This window comes from Lycium ferocissimum, chromosome 5 (assembly GCF_029784015.1).
Source record: "Lycium ferocissimum isolate CSIRO_LF1 chromosome 5, AGI_CSIRO_Lferr_CH_V1, whole genome shotgun sequence".
Classification (NCBI taxonomy): Eukaryota; Viridiplantae; Streptophyta; class Magnoliopsida; order Solanales; family Solanaceae; genus Lycium; species Lycium ferocissimum.
The window spans coordinates 14,467,667-14,487,390 of NC_081346.1; the positions used below are offsets into that span (position 1 = coordinate 14,467,667).

At 35.1% G+C, this 19,724-nt stretch overlaps 1 protein-coding gene across 3 annotated transcripts; it reads left to right on the forward strand.

Annotated features, from left to right (window-relative positions):
* The first annotated feature begins 1,980 nt into the window (after positions 1–1,980).
* On the forward strand, positions 1,981–19,456 carry LOC132056154 (probable cyclic nucleotide-gated ion channel 20, chloroplastic). 3 transcript variants are annotated; one of them, XM_059448228.1, is made up of 13 exons: positions 1,988–2,168; positions 3,876–4,395; positions 5,578–5,769; positions 6,739–6,837; positions 7,577–7,714; positions 8,044–8,292; positions 8,523–8,783; positions 10,406–10,551; positions 11,125–11,202; positions 13,486–13,615; positions 14,575–14,821; positions 16,746–16,908; positions 18,247–18,360. In XM_059448228.1, exons 2-13 carry the CDS (start codon positions 3,892–3,894, stop codon positions 18,275–18,277), a joined length of 2,238 nt encoding a protein of 745 aa, XP_059304211.1. In that variant the 5' UTR covers positions 1,988–2,168; positions 3,876–3,891; the 3' UTR covers positions 18,278–18,360. The 3 variants fall into 3 exon arrangements, with proteins under 3 accessions (XP_059304212.1, XP_059304211.1, XP_059304210.1); XM_059448227.1 differs by lacking the exon at positions 18,247–18,360 and adding an exon at positions 19,153–19,456 and having other exon boundaries at positions 1,992–2,168; XM_059448229.1 differs by lacking the exons at positions 13,486–13,615; positions 16,746–16,908; positions 18,247–18,360 and having other exon boundaries at positions 1,981–2,168; positions 14,575–14,824.
* Positions 19,457–19,724: the final 268 nt, after the last annotated feature.

Here is a 19,724-nt window from a genome sequence, read left to right on the forward strand (position 1 = left end):
AAAAATTTAACTTGCCATCTGATGAATGGGATTTCCCTTATTTTTCATTTACTAGGTCTCAATGTTTGACTGGTTAAAAGTTTGAGACTTGAGAAATTGAAAGAAACATTAAAAAGAAACAGAAAATTCAAAACAAAATAACTCGTGGCAGAGACCAGGCCATCGGGGTGGAATGAAGCACATTTAATATTAGTATAAGTATATAGTAAAAAGAAAAAGGATGACGTGGCATGACAGATTTAATGCCCTATTAAATATTTTGAAAGAAAAAGATAACGGCCCACATGGATTTAACAGAATAGGATGTTACAAGAGAATTGGTCCGCACATAATAAAATAATTGTATACTTATCTGTAAAGGTATGAGGTGTTACTTTTGTCACCTACTAGAAGCCCTATCAACAAAAATATTTTTAATTGCAGTTCTGATCACTTTATCACTACTCTATTTCCCTTTTGTCCTCATAAGTCATCAGAACTTTACACAATTAAATGTTTTTAATTTCCTTATATAAGAAATACGTTTCATTTATACAAGTGTTATAATAAAATTATCCTTTTATAATAAATTGTCTTGTTAATGTTTCTGCTTATTGCTACCGCCTCTTTTGCATTATTCTTTGAGTCGAGTGTCTATCGGAAACAACAACTTTTCTATCTTCGAAAGGTAGGGGTAAGGTCTGCGTATACTCTAACTTCCTTAGATCCCACTTGTGAGATTACACAATTTTTTTACGCGGATTGCCCTTCTTTTGGGGTGGTCTTTAAATTTTTTTTCATGTTGTATTTTAAATTATCTCTCATATTCTTGGTCTTTAATTTTTGCCCTTCGCATTGCAACTACGAGCGTTCGCGCGAGAAATCATGAGGTTACGAGTTCGAACCCTCGCTCGTGTGTGTAAATTAAAAAAAAAATTGCAAAGGCAAGGTTTGGATCGCGTGTATGTCGGGACCGCATACACCCCTTTGCTACAAATTACCAAATTTATGCCGACCGGCATACTCATGCCTTATGGGCGGACTTGCATAAGTATCTTCGGGTCCGCATAACTTGTAATTCCTCCAACAAGTTTATGTCTTGTGAGGCATACTTTTAATGGACAAACTTTTATCTTGCCGGACCCGACATAAACTTGTGAAGGACTACCAAAGTTATCTTGGGACCGCATACTTTGCTCAAGCGCCCATAAGGCATAAGTATGGGTCCGACATACCTTTGTAATTCCTTCACAAGTGTATGCGGAGGCATAGCGAAATTTAAACTCGCTCCGCGATTTTTTTTTAAAATTTTGATTGTGTGGGGTTCGAACCTGAACCCATGGGTTTTAAATTTATGGCAAAATTTAAAGATTTCAAATATAAGGGGCAAAATTTAAAGACCATCCCAAAAGAAGGGCAATTCTGCCCAGATTACACTGAGTTTGTTGTTATTGTATCCAGAGGCGAATCTATAAATTTCTAAATATATGAGGAAAAAAATGCATTAAGTGAGAATTAATACTTGTTCCTCTTGGTAAATAATTAAGCTCTTAACTAAATGCACTATTAAGCCTTTTTGTAGCAAATATTAAATTAATTCTAGAAAATACATATATAAAATATCTAATTTTGCGAAAAGTTCATGAATTCACGTGCTCCAAAAATTGAACATAGATTCGCCCCTGGTTATATTCTTTTATAGTAAAAGTACAATTTACAATCTTAATGTTGAAAAAGACGTAACAACTTAACACATGGTGTAACAGCTAATAATTTGTTTAATGTAAGGATTCATTAAGGTAATTTAATGTTAAAACAATAAAAAATTACCTATTATTAATAGAAAAAAAAAAATGTAGGGCCCGGGGAGGGGGCCAGAGGTGGGGTTGGGAGGCCAACTGTATTTGTCGTGAATATCGACGAGTCGTCAAAGAAGACCTGAAGTATGAAAGGAAAGAGTAAAAGACTATTCAATTCTGTCTCTCAGTCAGTCTTCTCAAGTCTGTCTCTTTTTTTCCTTTTTCCCTTGTCATATATGGGTCCTTTTCTATAGAGTATAATTTATTAAAATCCAATAGGCAATTGCTATTTCTCTGCTACTCTCTCCTCTGTGACTCTTAAAAGCTGACATTCTCAATGCCGGAAGCAGATATTTCCCGTTGAACCCATAATTCTGCTGGAATTATCAGGTTTTACTTTCTTTCTTTAGTATAAATGGCTTTTCTGTACTTGGAATTATCAGGTTTTACTTTCTTTCTTTCGAGTTTCTTGGTTTAGATTTCTGTCTCCCTTTGCTTACAAGTTAAGTTGAATGTGTGGCTTTTCTCATATTTGTTCTTCTTTTTTTTGTTTTCGTAACATGCAAATTGAAGTTGGTTACCGTTTTAGTTTTCGATGATCACAAAAACCTTGCCGTCTGTTAGTCAAGAGTAGTATGTGTACTCTGTTGTTCATGCATCCAAAATTCTACATTGAGCCTAATTATTTCATGGTAGAAGCAAATTCTAACTTTATTTACTAGTTTCAAAACCATTTAGCATCCTTTATAGTATCAAATTGTTTTGGTTGGAGGAATATGATAGGTAAACTATGTATTTTTTTTATTGAAAGAAGTCAAATGATGTTAGACTCTATCAAGTGTTGCTTTTGTTGTTACATAACTTTTGCAAGTACACAGTGAGGAGCTAAAATTTATTCGGCATGCATATCCAGACATGTAAAATTAGCCTCAATGCAGCATGTTATTGATCATGATTTTTTTTGAGCATCTGTTATATAGGAAAACCATCGTCCTTCCATAAAAATTTCATATACAACAACAACATACTCAATGGAAGAATAATCCCCATAGGTGATATCTGCAGGTAGGAGTAGGTTGTGCGTAAAGACCTTACCTCGACCTTTTGACGGGTAGAGAGGCTGTTTCCGATATATATATATATATCCTACAAATCCTTGTATATGCAGACTTAGCTGAAGATAGGGCACAATGGAAGGAAAAGATCCATATAGGTGATAGCTACTAGTAGTTGAGAATAGGTATTAAACTTGTTAGAGAACTTCTAATATTATTTATTATATAGTAAGATGATGATATGAAATGAGGTTAAACGAAGAAGTGAGGATTAATATACCCGACCTCAACTTGTTTGGACTGAGGTGTAGTTGTTGGTGTTGTTGTATTCACGCACGCATACACACCCTGAAAATAAATGATCTCTTACCTATGTGAATATGATTTCTAACTGAAGAGAGTTTTAGGTTACTTAGCTGCTACATATTCATTTTTATAGTATTAGAAGGGAAGATGATTTAGAGTGACAGTACTAAGATCATGTGAATGGGATCTGACCTTCTTGACAATCATAGAGACCAAGTAAAACATTAACCTATTTCATAACGAATCTAATATATGGTTTTCTCTCGATACAAGCTTTTTTTAAAAGGACATTTAAATTTATAATGCATTGTAATGGATTCCCAACACTGCGAAAGTATTTAAACACAAGCATACAGATCTATGTCTCTAGGACACGAATTCACACTCACGTAAGTGTCACTTCACAACTACTTAATCATCTCAGTTGCATGTGCACCTTTTTCAGTTCTCACTATGCTTTTGTCTGAAGACTTTGGTTCACTTTGGGTGGTAGTTTTCCAGTTTCCTCCTGCAGTCTTGGAAACCTGCTATTTGCTTTACTAAGTTGCATTAAGTAATCCATCTTATCTTAGAAATTTGTTTTGGGTATTCGGTGAACTTCTATTTCTTTGTTAGATTTCGTAGTTTCGGTTGACAAAGACTTGTGAAGTCGTTTTGCACCTTTTGTTCATTAAACCGTCAAGCTTGCTTGGTAAAAGTTTTTCTTCATTAAAATGCTGTTAAATTCCTCTTGCAGGTTGAGCATCTGAGGGATGGACACCTATGAAAAAGATGAGGCGCCGATGTTATCACCATCATATCCACAGTCTGACGAAAATGACGGCTTCCAAAATCGACGTTTTGCGTACAGGACAAGGAGTGCATCCCTGTCAATGCCAATGAGCTCTATGGATTCATTTGAAAATGATAGTAGTTTTGTAGGCTATACCGGTCCTTTGAGAAGTGAGAGGCGAACTCCGTTGGTTCAGATGAGTGGGCCATTATATATTGGTCGTGAGCCTGTGAATAGCTTTCGGCGCACTCCTACTGCAGTAGTGGATAAACCAACTCTGCCTACAACAGAAAAATATCCTTCAATTAGAAATACAGAACGAAATGGTTGGCGTAATAATGATTACACTGGAAAAAATGAACATCTGTTGAAGTCTGGACAACTGGGCATGTGCAGTGATCCCTACTGCACAACATGTCCAACCTATTACCATTTGAAAGCACGGCAAAGAAATTCAAAGTCTTCAGATATATTTGATCACAGGGTATTGCACTTTTCTCAAGTTAAATGTATGTCTTCCTAGCTATGTGCTATGATGTGATTTTTCAGAATCCCGATTCTAGCTTTATCTACCAGGAAGACTATTTTCAAAATATGCATTTTGTTTGTTGGTGTCTCACAAAGAAATTCAAAGTCTTTCAAAATATATTTGATCACAGGGTATTGCACAAAATGCTCAAGTGTTATCCAAATGTATGTCTTCCATAGCTTTATGTCCATGTCACATTGTAATTCCCTGGCACCAACTTAGTGAGTTTCCTGTTTTTCAGAAGTTCAAAAGAAGAGGAGAAAAAAAAAAAAAAAAAAAAAAAAAAAAGAATGACCTTGTCCATGTCTCAAATAAAATCTTATTCTGCATTCAGCTTAAAATTTTTGCAAATTCAATTGAAAGTATATTTGTCCCTTTATTCACCTATCATCCTTGTGTGCCTGTATATTTACTGAAATTACTCCCTTGCGAGTATATGGGGCCTCTTATGTCAATGGTAGATAACTATATGTATGTGATTCACAGATATTAACAGATAACAAGGATTATTATATGGTATAGCTGACTGTTCCAATTCTAAATAACCCCACCTTTTACCCATTTGTCTTTGCTTGTGCTAATTGTAGTCTTTTTTGGCCTAGTGCAAATGTTGAAAATAGAAATGGAAGATGTTCTAGAAACTTCCTGCAATGATTCTGTAAGATTTATAAGAGTGAAAAGGGATTGTGAAGTCTATGTAGATATAGATGAATAAGTATACTGAAGCATAAGATCTATTGTCCAAAAAGTGGTCTAAAGCTTCTCCCAATTACGCTTCTACAGTTATGATGAGTCTTGAGTTGGAATGATTGCCTCCTCAAAGTTAGTTGAGGCTGTGTGCAAATGGTCATTTCCTGAAAATAAAATAAAAGAGAGGAATAGAGTAGTCAATTGATACAAATGTTAAGCGTAAGAACTTCATGGGCCTGTGCACGTTGAAGGCTTCAAAGGCGTTATATCATTTTCTTGAGGTTCTTTCTCTTTTTCTTGTGGCTTTTTCTGAATTTTCTTTGTTCGAGGTACTTCAGATGTTGCTCTTAGATACATTATTTCATTTCCTATGAATTCCAAAGAATTCATTGGATGTTAAGCTGTCTAAATTATCGTGTTTTTTGCTCTTGTTGTGCTTATCTACAGTTCCGTAATGTGATGTATGGAGATGCAAAAGGATGGGCTAAGAGAACTTGTTCTTTCTTGCATCCATATATTCCTGGTGTCATGAATCCTCATACGAAGATTGTCCAGAAGTGGAACAAGTTTTTTGTAATCTCATTCCTATGTGCAGTGTTTATAGATCCCTTATTCTTCTTTTTGCTTTATGTCCAACAGGTATTCTTATATTGTTCTACGACAGTGAAATTAGTTTCCTTTCTATAATTTGGTTATGTACGGTAAGACATACATAAATATGTATGATTATCTGCACTTAGCTCGTGCTACTTAGACCTAGGTACATGCATTATACTTTGAAAGTGCACATTATTTGGCAAGCTTTTTATCTGGTTAAGAAGAAAAATGAATCGTCATTCTGTCTCTCACCCACTAAGTTTTAGTACTATCTATGATTTGCAAATTCATTTCTCTCAGTAGGATGTGAATAAGTTGGTGAAGAGATGATAGCTTTTGCATAACCAGAACTGATTTAACATAATGAAAGTATTTGTCCTTCTGAATTTTTTGAGCATGACACGGCATAAAATGATCGCTCCATAATTGGCATGCATAATAAAGAACATAACTTTCATGCAAAATATCAATACCCCCTCCTCCTTTTGTGTGTGTGTGTGGGGGGGGGGGGGGGCGGGTCCCGAGGACGCAGGCGACCAATGAGTTATAAAAGACTACAAAAGATTTGCAATGAAATAAATGCAATATTGACTAGCTTCGTAAAACAGGTTTGTTATTTCAATACTTGCACAAGATCATGCCACGGAAAATCTATTTCAGTCTAGAGTAGGCCATTCTGCGCTCAAGAGCACAGATCCACTTTCTCAGAGGTTTTATGCTTTCAGGATATCAGTTTAATATGTTAAAGCAGAAGTCATATGCTTTTGTAGGCATGTTTTGATCTTGAGACATTTCACTCCTTCAAATTTTTGTTCATACGAGACATTCCTTTCTTTCTATGGATCTTGAATCTAAAATGTCTGTTGTTATTAGGTATTTAGATGGAAATTTACATTGTATCTTGCTCATTGGAATAGGTTTCATAGTGCCAGAATTTTCTAAATATGGTAAACAAGATTTGTAATTGAATTAATTTTCTATAAATGATTAATCTTCTTGTTCTGATTCTAGGGGAACAAATGCATAGTGCTAAATTGGCCCATGACAACAACTATTGTGATTTTGAGGAGCATCACTGATATCATATACTTAATGCACATCCTTCTTCAGGTAACAGTTCCCACTTCTCTCTGCAGAATCCTTTTTTCTCTCTGATTAGCAACACCAATTTACCTGTGCACTATTATTTGCGCACTGTTGAAGTGTGTGACCATCTCATCTAAAAGCTTAAGTTGTTAGAGAGAGTACACTTTAATTTAATTAATTATGTTCTCGACACAGCCCCTCATTTCCAGGCCCGATTCTTTTTTTCATGGGCCAATCATGTGAATTTTTTTTTTTTGATCATCGGTGGCGGTGAGATTCGATGACAGGACCTCTGGCTCTGATGCCATGTTGAAGTGTGTGACCATCTCATCTAAAAGCTTAAGCTGTTAGAGAGAGCACACTTTTATTTACTTAATTATATTCTCAACACACACAATATGAGATGTCATCTGGCCCTCTTCTTTTCCTGATGACCTGTCAGCATAACTGGCTTTTTTGGTTATTTCTTGGTTGATTTTGCAATATATATTATTTTTCCAGAATGATTCTTCTAGAATGACATTTTTATTCTTATGAAGATTAAAGCTATTCTTAATGTATTTATTGACAACTCACTTGCATCACATTTAATGCTTAGTTAATTCAATGAGCCAACTAAATAGTTAATAGATTTCAAAGCTGGTTGACCTTACTTTCTTTACTCCCACTTTCTGCAGAGGGACAAGTGTTTGACACTCACTTTTTGTTCATCTTGTCTATTAATTGAATAATGTGCACTTATGTGATGTCAATTTTCTTGCAGTTCCGCTTAGCTTATGTTGCCCCTGAATCTAGGGTGGTGGGCGCAGGTGACCTGGTAGACCACCCTAAAAAGATTGCTATAAACTATCTCTCGGGATACTTTGCTATTGACTTCTTTATTGTATTACCACTTCCTCAGGTAAATATGCCTTTCCTCTCTTCTGTTTCTCTAACCTACATATCTGTGTACTCCATAATTTAGATATGCTAGGACTCAATATGATAATTAGTAATGAAAAGTTAGTTCTCCCGCATATCTAAGTGCTTTTATGTACACCATGAACGTAATGACACCCATGAACGTAATGACACCCACTTTTTAACTGATCGTAATAGGACAACCTTCTTTTGGTTTTATTATAGCCAACCTGAACACCGGAGTTTACTTGTAGGTAAAGTTAATTTCCTTGGTGCCTTTTCTGTCTCTTGTTGGTTTTGAGGCATAATTAATATATACGCTATGTGCAGATCATCATACTGTTGATTTTACCCAAGTCTATTGCATCATCTGGGGCAAATTACGCGAAGAATCTATTGAGGGCAGCTATACTACTCCAGTACATTCCTAGGTTATGCAGGTTTTTGCCTTTGCTAGCTGGCCAGTCTCCAAGTGGTTTTATATTTGAGTCAGCATGGACGAATTTTTTCATAAATCTTCTCACGTTTGTTTTATCAAGTCATGTGGTGGGATCATGCTGGTATCTTTTTGGTTTACAGGTGAAAACTTGTTCTTCACAGTACTTAGGTCTATTCTTACTTCAATTTAATGATGTCTTTTCTTTATGATATAGCCATTACTTTTGCTTCTTAGTACACTTCTGAGGCCAGAGGGGTTTGTGGGTATGTGTGAAACAAACATACTGAAAATTTTGAAGTGCTTTCTACCAGTTGCTTTGTCCTTGTTTTCAAAATCATCTTCTGTTTTAACTTTTTTTCTCCATCTCTAGAGGGTGAATCAATGTCTTCGAGATGCTTGCCGTGGATCAAACATAACGAGGTGTATGGATTTCATAGACTGTGGTCATGGCAATGATTACAGAAAGTTTAGTTCGGATACAACATGGGGTCAGTGGAAGAACAATTCTGAAGCAGTTGCTTGTTTTACTAATCGTGGTTTTGACTATGGAATCTATGAACAAGCTGTTAATCTAACCACTGAAAAGAGTGTTGTCATAAGATATGTGTACTCATTGTTTTGGGGCTTCCAGGTACCTTTACCAGTCTTCATGATTGTGGGCATGTGCTCTGCATATTTCTAATACCAGCTGTATTTAAAAAAAGAATTTTGTATTACATGCTCTAGTGGATCAATGTATGTTTGCTGCAGAGCTCTTGATAAATCTCTGTAACATCAGATTTAAGTAAGAGTACTAAATAAAAAAATTGACCTTTTTTGGGGGAGTACCTTCAATTGACTTCTTTGTCCCCAAACATTTTTGCAAGTATATGGTTGGCAAAAACTACATTATTTTGAGGAGACTTTCAGATTTAGATCCACATTGCATAGTAAGTTGTTCAGATATTGTCATACCTTTACCCTATGTTTTGAAACTACGGCAAGGAAGGAAAGGAATAGAAAATTATAAATAGGAAAAATAGCATGGTCGTCTTCTGCTGGGATGTACTATTAAATCTAAATTGGGTTTAACTACTAACAACTACAGAGAGCTGTATGTGAATGTCTTTGCAGTGGACTAAAGTCTACCAAAGATGATGAGAACGTGAACTCACAACCATTTATACGTTGAGAGATCGTTTCTTATTTTATGCCAAAGCAATTATAACGTACATAGAAATTAAACCAAACAAGGGATGGAAAGTTACCTTCCTTTGCTACAATATTTGGTATTTATTTATAAAATTAAGGTATTCGATTTTTAAAAGGAATACCAAAATACCGAATACCATACTGTAATACATGGTTATACACAATACACATATATTATTATATAGATAATAACTAATACAATGCAAGCTTATTAGCTAAAGCCTAAAAATACACTGTTGCCTATCGTCTGCCTTTACACTTTAGGGTTTTATACAAAAGTTTGACCTGCACAGTTCAGACTTCTTTGATACTCTTGACTATTGAGTGTTGAAATACATGTCTCTACCTCGCCTGAAATGTCAGTATGAACTTTATCACATTATTGTGCACTTTTTATGATAATACATTTTTTTTAACACTTGTTAGAATGATGTCAATTTCTGCAACTGTTTAAAGGATATCAAAAGTTGATGTTATTGCTGGTTTTCCTGTTGCTCTCATTCATGAACCAAAATTGGCTAACAATCCTATTCATTATGTGCTAAATGATTAGGTCTGTAAGGCTCCAAGCCGAACAAACTGAAGTTACCGAACCACACAAATCTAAAAACCAAAAAGAGAGAACTGAATTCCACCAAATTTAATTCGGTATTATGGTATTGATGTAACATTTTTAAAAATTGAAAATCGAAAATACTGAATCTTTGTAAACCGTTCTGAGCTGATCGATGAACAATCCTATTACCTATTTCTTGCTAGTTTCTTCCAAAGGCTAAACTTGTAGTGCCACGACAGTGTGCTCTTCTGCTTCTACTCTTCTATTTCTCTCAATATTGCAATCTTTATTCTTTCCTACATAATTAAAGTGATAGAGTGAGAAACTTATCTCAAACATTAGGAACCCAACTTTGATTGATCATATCTGGCACAATAAAATCAATACATTTTCATCTTATCATGAGTCAACCCAGGAGTTCTATACATCACATTCATATAGTTACTTGTGTCAATTAGTATGGAAATTATACTTCTGACTGTATTCTCAAATTGTGTTTGACAAAGCAAATTAGTACACTAGCTGGCAATCAAGTCCCAAGTTATTTTTTGTGGGAAGTTATTTTCACAATGGCTATCATCGGAATGGGACTCGTGCTTTTTGCCCTTCTGGTTGGAAATATGCAAAACTTTCTGCAGTCTCTAGATCGCAGGTACAAAGTTTTACTATTCTAACTAAACTAGTTCAGATATTTGTGTATGCCAAGGAGACTTATTTTTGAAGGGACATACTTGATGCTTGTGGAAATCATGATTGCTATATATAGTTAGACTTTTCAGGGAATGCTGACAGTTAACTGAAGAAATATATTGGGTGGTATTGTTCAGGGGTAATTTTGGCCCTTTTCCGTATTTTTGGGAGAGTCAACTATATATATTCTTTTTCTGACAGTTAACTGAAGAAATATATTGGATGGGAGAGTAACTATATTAGTCTTCCATAAGAGTTATACACAAGTATCTTGTAACTATTTCTCTCAACTGAAACATGAAGCCTTTGCCTCCTCTCAGGAAAAAAAAAGATCAGTTATGTGTCAGAAATTGAAAGTGAAATACTTGGAGGAATATTTTTGGATACCAAAACTATTTGGTTGTGTGGAATTTTTGGGACATTTTCTCCAATCTTACTTTATAACATGATAAAAATTTCTTACTTGGATGTAATTGTTAGATTGTTAGTATGTCTTTGTGGTGATTGTGCACCACTTTTTGTGCAAAATCTGCAGGAGGTTAGAAATGTCTCTGAGACGTCGTGATGTTGAACAATGGATGAGCCATAGACGCTTGCCAGTAGAATTGAGAAGGTAGCCGTTGATGCTCTTTTTTCTTGACATCCAACTTCTATAGTCTGAGGTTTTTCTTCTCCTTAACATACTTGTATAGATTGATTGCATCCCTTGATCGAGTGCATGCCTGATCTGTTATTTATCATCATGTCTCGCACCTACCTTCATACCTCATTTATTCTGGATCCAGGTCGAAGCTTGAAGTGTTTGACTTGAAGTTTCTGCTAGATGGAACTTTGTTTTTGACTCTGCATTCCACTGATTAGGATCACAGTTAAAGAATTTCTAAGATCTATTAATTTAGCTCAATGTGGCCTTAAGTCCTGAATACTTAGTTATGTGGGATGCTAGTACAGAGGAAGCTCAAATTAAGTATATTTCTAATTGATTGTTTTGATATAGATTTTAGTGTTATGAGATGTTACATAGTTATTAGTTCTCTAGAATATTTAACTAAGTTAATAGTGCCAATTAATTTTTAATTATATCCCTGACAGTCCTCTCTTGTAAGTGAGTCTTGGAGTTGGATGTCTAAATATACTCCATATTTGCTTAATTTAACTAGAGTTGAATTTTGAGAAATTGACATTTAAAGATTTTCATAACCTTGTGAGGCTTAAAGTTCCTTCTTCTGTACCCACTTATTCCTAGGTGCACTTGTCTTGTTCTCCTTCTCTTCTCCTGCATCCTAAGTGTTACACGCATTGCAACTTGTTGGACAAGCATCACTCAGCTTATCTTACAAAGTCCGAAGAAGCCTTTTTCTTTTATCCTTTATTAGTACTGTATTCTGACAAAGTAGTTAAAATGGCAGAAAATATTGTTTAGACGGACTTCTATTGAAAGTGACCCTACTCAATTACAAGTTAAGTCTTTCTTGGCTGGGATTTTGTTTCTAGCTTTACAATTTTGCTAAGAGTGTAAATTTTTCCATATACTACCCTTTCTTGTTATTTTTAATTAGTGGAAGAATGATTTTCAGGATTATTCCTTGTTGAATAAGTTACAACAAACCTGGAAATTTTCTTTAGCAACTTAGTTTTCTAAGTGCCTGCTGAATTGTATAACAGTCCTTCATATGTCCTCTTTCATGACCTTGACTTACATATCAGTATGATGAAAACACAGTGTTAATCAGAATCAGTTTACCGCCCAGAGAGAGATATTGACTTTTCCATTTTTCTGTTACTCCAGCCTTTTTTTTCTGTAACTTAAATTTTTGCACTCAACAGAAGACCCAAATAGCTAGTTGGTGGGGAACCAACTTGCCAGTCCAGTTTACCAGCAAGTGCTGAAACTTCCTGCAATTGGTTCACAGAGAACATAATGCTCTTCCTTCAATTTACTTTTAGGCCATACAGTGCTTCAGAACCAGTTGGTATCAGGCTTAAATGCCTTTTTTGTTCCACACTACATCACATAATACTAATGTATCATTAGCATACAATAGATGTGAGATTTCCATCGTGTTGGACCTGCAGCTAGCTACTTTAGAACCCTTACACAACCATTATGACGGGCCATTCTTGTCATTCTGCTGAATCCCTCCATGACCAAGAGGAACAGAAAAAGAGACAAATGGTCTCCTTGTCTAAGACCCCTTTGTGAAGGGAAGAAGCGCACTGGAAAATCATTAACCAATACTAAATATCTCACTCTGCTGATTCAAAAGAATATCCATTTGATCCATTTCCTTAAGGAGATTGAGTAGGTCATATGCGGATATGCGTTCTCAATATCCAACTTGCATAGAATTCCAAGCTGTACACATTTAACCTGGTACCTGCACACTCATTAGCTATAAGGGATGCATCCATGATCTGCCTCCAATTGATGAAATCCATCTGATATTATCAACCAACTTGCGCATCACCTTCTTCAATCTTTCAGTCAAAAGTTTGAAAATGATTTTGTAAACATTGGACCATCCTTTCCACCTCCAAGTCTTGGGTAGCTATTAACTCTCTAATGATATTAAGAGTAACAAAAATTGTATGGATGAAACTATTGTATTATTTGGGACCTGAGTAACAAACTGTATCTCTACTAACTTCTAAGTGAAAGACCATGAGATAGATTATTGCTAGGAGATGTGTAAGGTGAGGGAGATTTCCTAAATGGACCACAGTGAAGCCTCCTTTTAGTTGTTCTAGAAATATAGAAGAGGCTGTTATTGTATTTCTTTTGTCCTTGCAAATTAAAGGACCAGTATTATGGTCAATGTTAATCCAACATGATAAACTATCCATTCTCCTTACTGTACTACAAGAAAACCTAAAGGCATGATCCTCTCCCCTGTAGGCAAGTTCGAGAGGCAGAGAGATATAATTGGGCAGCTACCAGAGGGGTCAATGAAGAAATGCTACTAGAGAATCTTCCCGAAGACCTTCAAAGAGATATACGGAGGCATCTTTTTAAATTCATCAAAAAGGTGAATTCCAACTGGACTATTATTTGGATCATTTATATTTTATTTATTCTTTTATTCCTCATGCTTTTTATACACAAGCTCACTTGCAGTACATATATTGTGATTAGAACTATTGGGTCTAGCCAATCAAGGTCTGGTTTCTGAAACATTTCATTTTTGTGTGAATTTTAGTTTAACCAAATTTAACAGACAGGAAAAAGAGGCTTTCCTGGTTTGGGTTAGATTTAAGCTGTTTAGCCTTCCGTCTGCATGGAAGAGATTCATTGATTGGAAGATTGGAACTTGTAACATCAGGGCTACTTTGCCTTCTTAGCTAGTCTGACATGATATGTGCTATACAAATGCTTGGTATCAATGCAAACTTAGTTAAAGATAGGGCACAATGGAAGAAAAAGATCCATATAGGTGATAGAGATTAGTTGAGGATAGATTTTAGATTTGTTAGATAGCTTCTATTACTAATATATATATATATATATATATATATATATATATATATATTTCTCACTTTATTTTATTTATTATGATGATGATATGAAATGAGCTTAAATGAAGAATTGAGGATTCATATAGCCAACCCCAATTTCTTTAGGACTGAGTCATAGTTGCTGTTGTTTGTAAAGAAATGGGAACAAAAGAACAGTAATCAATTAAGTAGATGCTAAAAATGTTTAGGGATAAATTTAGAAGGGACAAATAGATGGCAGCTTGGGTACGGATCAAGTAGGGGTCTGCATAAAGCAGGTTTGGGTGTAGGGTTAAGGAATGATTTTTTTTTTCAGTACATTAAAAAGCACTTTATTATATCTGTGCAAATTTAAATCTGTCTACTTATTTAGATCAGATAAATGTTGATCTCTTCCTTCAACAACTTCAATTGGTAGTAAGTGGCTCTTTATATTGAACTTAAAATCTTTGATGCTTTTTCATGACTTTCGCATTACGTAATTGATATGCAGGTTCGAATATTCGCACTCCTAGATGAACCCATCATAGATGCCATCTGTGAGAGATTGAGACAGAAAACATACATAGCAGGAAGCAAAGTTTTATACCGTGGTGGTCTGGTTGACAAGATGGTTTTCATAATTCGGGGTAAGATGGAAAGCATTGGAGAAGATGGAAACGTGGCCTCCTTGTGTGAAGGGGATGCCTGTGGGGAAGAACTCCTCACATGGTGCCTTGAGCATTCTTCTATAAACAGAGGTGATTACAGATCTTTTAAAGACTGTCTTGTGAGTGCATTCATATTTGGCATATATGCATGATATAGTGTTGGCTCTAAAATTTTGGTTACTAGATATGACAATGTTAAATGGAACGAAGATAATAAATGTCAAAGCTTTTGCTGCGACTAATTAGACTAGCAAACCACACTAATCGTTTCAAATAATTATGTGAACAGATAGATTGTTCCATGAGAATTACCAAATCTTCAATTAATTTCCATTGTTGAGATATCAAATGTGGAAGTGCTTAAGACTAAAAGGGAAAGTAACTAATAAAACTAAATGGTAGAACACTCGGTACAAAGTTATAGAGAAAACTCAGAAAAGACGATTGTAGGGATCTACTTTCAGTAACATGGGAACAAGAGTCTTTTATCAAGTACTAAGAGTTAACCTTAACCAAATGAAAGGACTCCCTAATTATAATGTTACCTACTCAATTAAGATTGTCTAAGTTGAATCTGAACTTTGAGGATTCGCTCTCAAATTTTATATTGGTTCAATTCAAGATGCAATAAACTCTGTAGATTTCCAGTTTGTTTTCCTCTTGGTTTTGACTCAAACTGATCATATAATTCCTTAAGTCTCTTCTCATATATTTGTGGTATGCATGATAGTTAGTCTAATCATTACCCATAGACCAGTATTCAAGGAAGATAAGTTAAGGTGTATCAAAGAAGTATTAACAAATGAAATTTACAAAAGGATGAAGGTAATATGTCAGGTAAATACAGGCTAGACCTATGGAGCAAGTCTGGAAGCTGTGAAAGGGTATGCACAGTGTCAAAGAAGTATTAACAGAATTCTTATCTATTGATGATTATGGCTGAAATTTCAAATCTTTGTCTCAGTAAAAGATTAGCATTGCAATGTATGAAAGGAAGTGTAGGCCTACTTTAAGTTCTAGCATCCAAAGTACCATTTAGCTGCAGTCCTATTCAAATGTTGGATTGCTATGCGCATTGAAAAGCTATAGCACTCTAGTAGACAACTGAATGCAGATTTAAGTGCCAAATTCAACATTTTTCTGTGCTGGAACAAGTAACATTCTTACCACAAGTGTTCATCTGGTTGTGATTACTTGATCCAGATGGAGCAGTAATTGGGAGTGATGGTTGCACTAGAAGTTAATTAAGTATGCTGTTGCATGCAGCAAGTACTTCTGAGAAGTTTTTACTACCTCCTGCTTCTTTAGTTCCATTTTTGTCTGTATATGTGATAATCAATTACAGTCAAAATTTGGCCACTGAAGAACTTATGTCTTCCTTAGGGAACAGATATTGTTTCTCGTTCTTATTTGGTCTTATACTAGGACAAATGTGTAGAAAATAAAGTCTGCAGGACCTAAGCATAATATAAACTTCCCTGGATTGATGTCTTCTTGTCTCGTGCTTGATATAAAGCCGATATACAAACTAGAAAAATCGAATGTTTTCCCTCCTCTTTTCGTTTATCGTTTGGTACCGTAAGATCATATATGATTCACCAAGGTTGGGCCCTCTTACAACAGACTAGATAAACTTGAAATGTCAAAAGTTGGACTTTCGTGTTGAGAGGATGAACATTCAGTGATCATAAGGATGTCAGGGTCAATAAGCAGAAGTCTGCAATTTGATGGTTTTGATGTTAAGATAAATATTTGATTTGAACTTTCAATCAGACTAATCATAGAGGTGACTTCCCCATTTAATGAAGTTGAGTCTTCACACTTTAGTAAAGATAATTGAAAACCATATGAAGAGCGGATAAAACTTTTTCTGCCTTCAGTCCAGCTTATCGAATGGGCTATCTAAAACTTTGATAAGCTCTGAATGATTTTCTGGTCTTTGAAGAGATAAAATTGCAAATGTGAAATACATGTTGCAACAATTATATCGTCACTATTCGTTTTGTCCTTTCAGATGGGAAAAAGATCAGAATTCCTGGACACAGATTGCTGAGCAACAGACTGGTTAGGTGCCTGACAAATGTTGAAGCATTTATATTGCGAGCTTCAGATCTTGAAGAAGTCACTAATCTTTTTGCAAGATTCTTGCGGAGCCCACGTGTTCAAGGTGCCCTAAGGTAATTTAATTTATAACTACTGTATCTCCAATGCATTTTGTTTTTGGAAAAACACCCAAAACACATGGTGATAAATAAAATAATGTGGCATTAATCTTTCACAAATCTACTCGAAATATCAGTTCTGCCAAGTATAGGCATATGGAGTATAAGATCAACTAGAAATCTTTGGATATGAAGAGCTGTTAAAACTTTTTCTGCCTTTAGTCCTCCAGGTTATCACTAAATGGGTTGTTTATTTTTTGACAACTTTGATAAGCATATTTTATTTATATTTAAACAATTCTAATAAATATGAAGAGATAAAATAGCAATCAAATATAATAACATGTTGACATATTAGTAGCAAAGTTTTGTACCCACATTCTTCAAGTTAAACAGCCAAAGTGATTATGAAATTTGTGTAATCCTTATAGTATATGTATATGTACGCACTTTAACAAGAATCAAGTACAAAGAATTTTCATAAGGCAATTACAAACTAAGAAAGAATAAGTACTCTCAGTGAAGAAAAACAGACATGGTCAAGGAGACAGGCTATTGAATTGAAACATTTATTTGAGTCGAAAAACCTAGGGGTAAAAATCCCAAACAACACAACTAATAGAACAAACATTTAGCTGCTCTGTGAAAAAATCCTCATTAGGATCCATTAGCTCCCTCAAAAAACCTCGTTAGCTTCCTCTCAACAGACGTTTGATTTTCTTTCCAACCTTAAGTTAATACTGATTTGTTTGTTAATCTAAAAAAAAATTAGAGTCGACATGAGAGAGATTAATAGAAAGATAAAATAAAATCGGTCCAAAAAAGTTAATCAATTCATCCAGACCCACAAATTTTTCAACCCTTCATCTATTTTACTCGCTATCAAAGAACTCATTAACCAGAAGAAGTATAAATTTGACAAAATAATAGGCATAGAGTTGTAGAATTTTGCAACTTTTCAGTTAAAAGGTAGAAGAAATCACTAAGGGAGAAGAATGGCTTGTTGGGTTGATATCTTTGAAGAGAAGAGAGAGAGAGAGGCGTAAAGTTTTTCTTCCGAAAATAAAAAATGAGTCTTTACCGAAAAAGGAGGTGTGTTTTGACGTCTGAAGGAGATTCAGACTTTGTCCCAGGTCTGACCGAATAAGACACATTCAGATTAATTAAGAGGATTTTAAAATTAAAAAACAAATGCACTCTTTGGAGATGAAGTCAGATTTACATGTTTATGTTTCACAGTTATGTTGTAGTTCCAAGTCATTGGGCCTTAAGTCAAGCAATGTCACCATTTTCTTTCCACTTTCATTCCTGACCACCAGCAAAACTATAATATATATCTGTATCATTCTGCAGGTGCAGAATTAGAGAAAGACACTTAGTTTAGTATATTTGTATTCTCTCCAACTGGAGGAAGCTATCATCTTATTTCGAAAAAAGTATGTGGAATCCAGAACGTTATGCTTCTGCCCTTCTTCTTCCTCACAACCAAATGCCTGTCTCTTTGTTGTTGCTCCCATTGCCCTTTTTTGACATATCATAGGCTGGAAGCTGTTGTCTTGGTGGAATTTGGTTCTTTTTTAAAATTTTATTATTATACATAGGGGGGAGGGAAGGGTCGAAGGGGAAATGGGGAAGGAGATTACCAAGCTTAGCTACCATAATTCTCCAACTCTCTTATTAGGGGTCGAGGTAGAAATTGTCCAACTCCCACCGGAGAAAAAGGTGAAGTTTTAGGTAACTTTTGTCAAATGGTGTATTTATTTTAGCTACATAATATATCCAACTCTCTTATTGAAGTCGAAGGGGGGGGGGGGGGGGGGAGGTAGAAGCCCAGATATGGAATTCTCCAACTCTCCTATCAGGGTCGGAGATAGAAGACCAGATACGGGTTTGACAAAACCTGATAATTTTTGTTCAAATGGTGTATTTGTTTTAAGAAATTCATTAAATATACACATTAAATTTAGAACCCTGTTATTAACAATTGGTCGCCGTTCTTAAATGAATCCTAAAGTTGAAATTATGATTCCGCCTGTCTCTTATATTTTCATCTTTTCCTTTGATGGGTGTTTTGTGTGGTCGGTGGGGGGGAAGAGTAGGGGGAGATAATACAATGGATTCTTTTGGTGACTGATTGGGATGGAACCTTATGTGAAGGAAAACGGTTTATGATGCTATTTTTTAAGTTTGCATTCTTCTTGTTTCAAGCTCTACTTTTTAAACATGGAAACTATTTAATAGTAGTCGATAATATTTCAGGTATGAATCTCCATATTGGCGAGGGCTGGCAGCAAGGCAGATACAAGTTGCCTGGAGATACAGGAAGAAACGTCAAAGCCGAGCTGACTCTTCCAGCCCCCAACACTAATATATTATCATTGTTAGTTATTTCTTCTGCAAAAGCTTAAATTCTTTTTTAGTCTGTATATTTATTTTTTTGTTTGTAGTAATATATATAGTACTTAATTGCCAATCAAAACTCAGACTGAAATTTTGTATTGAATAACCCATATATTAACCCAAGAGTACAGTTTATAATGTTTGAAACGTTTTTGATGGAAAAGTTATTAGTCTTTCATTAATGCCTAATATGTATGTATCAAGATGGATGATCTGATGTAAGACTCTGCTTTATTCTGTTTCTGTCTTTTGTTGAATCTCTATCACGGCTTGATAGATCATTTGATAAGCCAATGATTTTTTGGTCGAAGTGGTCTTTACAGTTGAAGAAAAATCAAAGTATAGTAAGATAAAAAGATAGTAAAATTTTGGTATTTACTGATAATATAAAGTTCTCATGCTATCAGTTTAATGTTTTTTCCAACTTACCA

Excerpts from the sequence above, each read along its gene's own strand:
- LOC132056154 (XM_059448227.1), top strand. The coding sequence starts at position 3,892 with ATGGACACCTATGAAAAAGATGAGGCGCCGATGTTATCACCATCATAT. Across the intron at positions 5,770-6,738 it reads TTTTGCTTTATGTCCAACAG|GGGAACAAATGCATAGTGCT; the intron begins GTATTCTTATAT and ends TTCTGATTCTAG. Across the intron at positions 7,715-8,043 it reads TTGTATTACCACTTCCTCAG|ATCATCATACTGTTGATTTT; the intron begins GTAAATATGCCT and ends CGCTATGTGCAG.